The 7550-nt window shown below is 38.2% G+C and overlaps 1 protein-coding gene across 1 annotated transcript; it reads left to right on the forward strand.

The window, feature by feature from the left end:
- Window positions 1–3367: 3367 nt before the first annotated feature.
- On the forward strand, window positions 3368–4491 carry LOC110621685 (50S ribosomal protein L17, chloroplastic). The gene is made up of 2 exons (XM_021765965.2): window positions 3368–3722; window positions 3880–4491. Exons 1-2 carry the CDS (start codon window positions 3485–3487, stop codon window positions 4287–4289), a joined length of 648 nt encoding a protein of 215 aa, XP_021621657.1. The 5' UTR covers window positions 3368–3484; the 3' UTR covers window positions 4290–4491.
- Window positions 4492–7550: the final 3059 nt, after the last annotated feature.

Genomic DNA, 7550 nt, shown 5'->3' on the forward strand with positions numbered 1-7550 from the left:
TCTGTAGTACAGAGATAGTGCATGCACAGGTTGAGCCTTGGTTCAGAGCAAAGTTTTATGTTTTTACAGAAAAATGTTTGATCATGTATGGGATTTTACAGGTACACAGAGAGTATAGCAGGCTTGCTACGGGTCCTGGCGACCTTAAGTCGACCTGGATCCTAGCGCCGGTAGCGGTTCGATTTTCGGGTCGTTACAATGCCTATATAAGATATTTTTCAAAGGCTGATCAGTCATTACTACTCCTTGATGGTCTTCCAAATACATCATGAACTTCCTTACTGCTAGCAACAAAGGGAATGCCAACTTTTTTATGTTCATATACCTGACCTCAGTGTCCTTGAGTACTTTGCTGACATAGAAGACCGGCTTCTAGATCCATGTCTCTTCCCTTACCAGTACGACACTTACCACCTGCTCTGATGCAGCTAAGTAGATCAACAGCTCTACCCCTGCCAAGGGCATGTGGGGAGCTGAAATATTTCTTAAGGCTCTTGAAAGCCTCTTGGCAATCCTATAACCATTCAAAATTTGGGACCTTCCTTAACTTTGAAGAAGGGTAGGCATCTCTCTGCAGACTTGGACATGAACCTATTAAGTGCTACTACTCTTCATGTGAGCCTCTATACATCCCTTATGCAGGTCGGCTCAGGCATGTTTAATATGGGTTCTACCGTTTTTGGGTTTGGCTATATGCCCTTTCCACTGGTCATGTAACCCAAAAATTTCACTCCTTTGATGAAGAAAGCACACTTCATAGGATTCAATCTCATTTTGTATTGCTGCAGTACATAGAAGGCTTCTTCTAGGTCAATCAGAGTTGTTGGAAAGTTCGGCTTTTAACTATCATGTCATCAACGTACACATTTACATTTCTCCCGGAGGCATCGTTCGATAGAGGAAAGTTCGGCTTTTAACTATCAGTCAGAGTATGTTGCCGGAGTTCCTTTCTTTCCCATCTGTGTCTATTTAGTGCCTCCGGTCCCCAGTCTTGTCTCCTTTCTGACCTGTCTTGTCTCTTGTCCTCCCCAACCCTTCCTCTTTCTCTGTTATCCCTGGAAAATTGGCTAGTCATCAAGGTATCATCCTGCCTTATGTATTTCTTTGCCCTTTTCATCAACTCTGACAAGGTAGTATGGGGCTTTCTGCATAACGATCCAAAGAACTTTGGGGAGGTTGTGCCTTTCTGCATGGCTTCTACTGCTCTTCCCTCATCCAGCTCAGGTATCTATAAAGCCTCAGAGTTAAATATGGCAACATACTCTCTCAGGGATTCATTCTTCCTCTATCAAACAGTCTCCAAGTAGCTTGTCTTTCTTTCCACAGAAACTCCGACAATGAATCTGTTGATAAATACACTGGTTATATCTATGAAGTTCTTGATGCTCCCCGACTCTAGGCTGTTAAACCACGTCCGAGTTGGTCCTTTTAAGGTGATTGAAAAGACTTTATACATCAGGGTATCCGAATGAGTCTGCAACTCTATGAATGTCTTGTAGTTCAAGACATGCACTTGGAGGTTTCTTGTCCCATCATAGACTGCCAGGGTTGGCATCATGAACTTCTTCGGTATGATTTCCTGTTGAACCCATTTTACAAATGGTGATGAGGTTAGCAGTAGGGGACTATTATTGTCTCATGCTCCCAACTCTGTCAATAGTTGCTCTTTCAATCTTTCTAATTTTTTGTCTACATCTTCCTTTCTAGGCCTCTTCTCCAGGCAGTAGTTTCTTTTTAGCTCTTCACTCTCTAACCTTTCTATTGGTTCAGAAGAGTAGCTCTTAACCTCCTCATTCTCAATGCGCTCCCTCACTATCTTGCCTCTAGCTCGAGCTGTCGACTCGTTTCTGTGATTGGCTTCCCCATCTCCATCATCTGTCCTCCTACTGTTTTGTTGGGGGATTTGATAGTTTAATATGGGTTGGAGCTTATTGATATTGAGCCCTTCGACTACCGGTGATGTGTTCAATGAGGTGTTGAGCCCTCTTTGCTGTAATATCTGGCCTAGCTAGTGGGCAGTGTTCTGTAACTAGAAAGCCATACTTTGCGGTTCTTGGTTCGACAGGGAAGTTTGGGGCATGGTCCCGGTTGAGCTTAGTGAAGGGTTAAGTAATATGGGTGGCTGATTTACTGAGGCGGTTGGGGTAGAGAACGAGAACTGTGGACCTTCCTGAACTCAGGTCGTTTGGGAGTGTTTCTGGTATGGTTTTCGCCATAATTGGCCATGTGGATCTCAATGGGTGATGAGAATGAGAACTTTAGTGATTATAAGATCTCCTTCGTTTTCACAGATGGCACCAATTGATGTATGAGATCCAATAAGGGGTTAAGTTCAGAGTATATTTCTGTCCGCTTGGTTTGTCTCTCCTCCTTGTTTCCTTTTATTCCTTTTTTCTTTTGTCCTCCAGTGATGTGTAACTGTCGTCCTGCGCTCGTACTCTCCTGTCATAGTCACGTTAACCATACGTACAGATGTAATACGTCCTTTTCTACTGTCAGACAGCTATTTAATTTCATCCGGCGACACTTGAACACGATCCCGGACATCATGAGATTTGTTGTCTCACGAGACTAACGGACATTCGAGGCCAAGTCTCTATGTACAGGTTCACGCCCAATCCGGCTTGTCAGGACAAGGTTTGAACTTATACAAAGAGTAGGTCTATACATTAGATCTTAATAGAATTATGGTCCAATCTTTTTAGCGTAGATTTTGTCAAAGTCTGATAGCCTGACCATCATCAAGTTTAAATTTAAATCGAATGAACCAAATGTTTGGCCCATTTACCTACCAAATATTATAAAAAAAACCTTATTTTTAAATAATGATAATATTATTATAAAAATAATTCAATTGTGAAAAAAAAATCAGTACAAAAATAGTAAAACATTAATGTCATTAATTATCATAAATGTAGAAATAGTTGTACCTATACAATTAATTCATTTTTTAATGAGAATATATCCTCAGATAAAATTTTCCATATAGAAACTAGATATTTTTCCTGAATGATTTAAGAGAGCACTCATTATAACTATATTTAAGATAAATAATTTTAAAATATTCCCCAGTAAAATCAAACCTTGAATAATGAAAAAGGAAGTAGGTTAACTCTATTTATTAATTAAGATTTGGCTTATATGGAAATTTTCTTTTATAGCAATGTGATTCCCATTTCCAAAATTTTTCAATTTTGGATCCATTTCCAAATCCAACCATTTTACATATATTTAAAATGGTTGGATTTGTAAATGGATCCAAAATTTTCTGCAGTGGGTCAATAGCATTTGAAATTTGAAATATATTCTGCTGGGCCCAGCATTTACTGCAAAATCATGGCCCTGAAGAAGCCCAAATTGACACAGAGAAGCTGATGCTCTCTGCTTGCGTTTCTGAACCTTATCCATCTCTTCATCTAATCCTCCACAGCTAACTATTTGTGTTGATTGTGGTAGCAGCGGCACCAGTGGAAGCAAGAGAAGAATGACAATGGCAATGGCAGCGGCAGCGGCAGCGGCCTGTGGGAGCGATAATAGATGGAGCATGGCATCTCTAATGTCAGCGCTCCCTTCTCCTTCTTCTTCTTCAGTGACCGCTGCAGTGCGATTCCCATCCTTACGTTCCCGTGCTCTCAGCCTATCCCGCCGCCAACAGCCCCTCTTTCTTCGCTCTTTCACGGGTCTTTCTCCTCTAAACCCTCTCCTCTCCTTTGGGTTCTCGGGTAAATTTTTTTTTTTCATTTCCTACATTTTCCCTCTTATTAATTTCCGGTTTTTTTTTCTTCTGGATTTTGCATTTTGCAGCTGTAGTTCTATTTGGCTTCTCTGATATTCACAGTTGGTGTTTACTTTCATTTCTTTGATTGCCTATACGAATAGATTGTACCAGTTTTGAGCATGGGTTCCCCTCTATTGATAATGGGTCTCGATTTTTCGCCATGAGACATGGAAGACGAGTTCCTAAGCTCAATCGGCCTCCTGACCAGCGCCGGGCTCTCCTCAGAGGCCTCACTACTCAGCTTCTTAAACATGGACGTATCAAAACGACTAGAGCTCGGGCCAGCGCCATGAGGAAGTATGTTGACAAGATGATTACATTGGCCAAGGATGGGTCTCTCCACAAGAGAAGACAAGCTCTAGGCTTCATCTATGAAAAGCAGATTGTCCATGCCTTGTTTGCGGAGGTACCGGACAGGTATGGCGAAAGAAATGGTGGATATACGAGAATTATTAGAACTCTGCCAAGGCGAGGAGACAATGCGCCCATGGCATATATTGAACTTGTTTAGGTATTTGCTTTTCTTAAACCCAATTTGTGAAAAACTGAAGATATTCCCAAATCACTTGTCTGTATTTTTTTTTTCCTATCACCTGTCTCCAGTTTAACCCGTCTTTGTGAATGTTTACATTTTTGAGATAAGAGCCATGCACTATGAACTGGTGTATTTTGATTCTACTATTTTATATCTTGTTGGGTATGCATTGATGCCACTGAACTGTTTTATTTATATTTGCTTTATGCCTTTTGGACATGAAGACTCTGTTACGTTGGTGGTTTGTTTGTTTGACTTCTGCTGGAGTACCTATCCAAATATAGTATCTCACTGCATTTCTCTGTGCTAGGTAGCCATCTCTTTCTTGAGTGAAAATTATATTTTTTTCTCTCATTTATATTTAGATGCCTACTTATCTTAACATTTCTAGCAATTTACATGTTTAAAGTCTGCAAGTATGAAGATTGTGGAGCTGGTCCATTAATTGAGAGATTCTTGGACTAGCATAAGAGTAAAGATGCTCCATCATGACCTGATGATCATAGGTGCAAATCATTTAAAATTGCCTTCTAGGTATGTACAGCAAAGGTTGCATGTATCTGATTCTTCCCTAGGACACACGTTATGAGCATAGAAATTGTCTATTTGCAATGCAAGAGGAAGACGCTAGCATATTTAACTCTTCTCTAGGATACCCTCTATGCTGAGAGAGTTTTGTTAGACAAAAGGTCCATTTATATCACTAACTGATAAAATAAAACCTCCATCATCCAAAAGGCGTCAGTGAAGAAATAAAAAATGTGGTTGACGAAGAAGTTAAACTAGGGACGGAAATAAACAGACTCGAACTGATTTTTGAAGAGTTTAAATTTGGTTCATTAAAATTTTTTCAAGTTCGAGCCAAATTTGAGTTTTACTCATTTTAAACTCGAGTTTGAGTATTAATAAGTTCACTCGTTTAGCAAATGAGTTTAGATGAGTTAATTTTTTTTTATGAACTTAATTTCAAACAATTTAATTTATTTATAGGTATAATGAGTTTTACTTTAAAATTAATAAGTTTAAAACTAAATAATTTAGTTAGATAAGAATATATACAAGTTAGCTCGCAAACCTACAAAGAATGAGTTTTTAAATTTTAATGATATAAATATCTTTAAACTCTAAGAGTGTAATTAAACTATGACTTTAGAAAATTTAGGTTTGATTTATAAAAGTTTATGCAGGATTTGCTTAGTTCTCTTATAATATTACTCTCAGTCTACTTAACGAGGCTATTCATAAGTATGTTCGTAAGTTTATTCATGAACGCAAAAACAAAGTCAAATTCATGAATCTTAATGAGTCGAATACTGTGGAGATTGAGCTTGTCTTGTTTACTAAACAAGCCTAAAAACTAAACTCAAATTTGACTTATTTAGAAATTGAATCGAATTCGGTCGAGTTTTGATGAAGTCGAATCTCGAATAACTCACGAACAGTTTGATTTATTTACACCTCTAAGGTAAACTAAAGACTAAAACTTTGTATGTCATGCACCAAAAAAGAAAAGAAAAAATTGTGTCACTAGAGCTTAAAGTACTCAACCCTACAACTGAAAATCAAACTCTGGACTGGAAGCAAACAATGAAATTCCCTTCCACTAACCTTTAGTCTTTGGATTTTCCTTGAAAAAAAAAAAAGAGTTTACGTTACATTCTCATCATAATTTGATTTGTTGGAGTATCTCAGCCTCTACTTGGTTTAATTAATTTAAACTTTCTCGCAATTTCCTCCTCATCATTGTCTTCAAATTCTGTTCTAATTTGAAACTCCTTGCTTCCTTTTCAGAAAATCTCAAAAATATTAGTGCCCCCCTTACTCCTGACGTGAATCATTTGTTATTTTAGGCTCTTCTAGACTTCTACAGTACTCCACATTGCTTTTATAGCCCTACCATGTTAGGGTCCTCGAAATGGATCTGGTCGATGGAATGAAGATGCAGAACCAGTAGGTGAGGGGTGAAGAGAATTTTTCTTTTTGCAACCTCTGTTTGTAACACCACAAGCTCATTAAGGATTTGTAAACCTCTTGATTCAAGTACTCAACAGCTTTTGGGAATTTTTTTCTCATACTAATGTTGTTGACTTGCTGAAGTTTAAATACAGCTGGAGATATAACCGCATCCAACAGAACAGAAATTCAGAACAACGTGGAGGAACAACCTCCTATGAACCAGAAGCATGAATTAAAATGCTAATAGCAGAACACAATAAAATCATGGCATCAGCATCCACTAAGCTCCACTAAGCCTTCCTCTATCAGATCATGTTTGGAATTGGTCAAGCTGCATCCTTTTCTTCCTCCCATGAGTGAATACACCTATCCTTTCTTTTTCTTACTTTTTCTGTCAAGTAGCAACCATATGTTCTACTATCCACAAAAGTTTTGCTTTACCACACAACTGATCTAATCACTTTTATAGCATCTTAGAGATCTTTAAGCTTATTGGTTTTTGTAGGCAAATTTCAAGATATTTAGCAGTAATTTTGAAAAGAGTGTATGAGGAGGTGCATTTTTAGTAACTTCAGAAAAGTGGAAGGATTAAAAATATAAGGGCAAGCTTTTACTTGCTTTGCAAGATCTATTGTTTAGAACCTTGTTGGTTTTATGATCCTTTGAGGGATGCTTTGTATATTGTGGCCTCTTTCCTTTTACTGGTTTGGGGTCTGAAAGTTGGAATTTCTTTATATACAAATTACTGTTTTTCCCCCCTCTCTTCTGGTCAAAAGTAAATCACTTAAGAACTGTTCTTCCTGTATCATATGAGAAAATGAGGATTCTTATTATTGACCTTTATCACTCTCTCGAATATAGGTTGGTGTCAAAATAGATTGTCACTGTCTTTTTATTTCCAATTTGGGGGGGAAATATTTTTTCACCCATTTGCGAACTGGTGATTGTTTTGATATTCTCCTCTATGGTGGATGTTTTATATGAAATTGCAGTAATGCTGAATAATGGGCAGAATTTCATAAAAGTTTGCATGTTATCTTGAGCGAATCTCAAATTGTCTTGTTGGTTGAGTCTGGCTCCAAGCCAAATTTGCTCCATATTCTCGTGAATCATGACCTGTGGCTGCGAGTCCTATAACATGCCATTAGTCTCACCAGTTTACTATCCTCGTGCTGGAGTATTTTGTGCACAGATTCCAATATATAGTACTTTGCATATACAAAAAGCTCAAAACAAGAGGAAAGTCTGCCAGTATGCATTTTGGGTTTGAGATTTTGTGCT

Source organism: Manihot esculenta, chromosome 8 (assembly GCF_001659605.2).
Source record: "Manihot esculenta cultivar AM560-2 chromosome 8, M.esculenta_v8, whole genome shotgun sequence".
Taxonomy (NCBI): domain Eukaryota; kingdom Viridiplantae; phylum Streptophyta; class Magnoliopsida; order Malpighiales; family Euphorbiaceae; genus Manihot; species Manihot esculenta.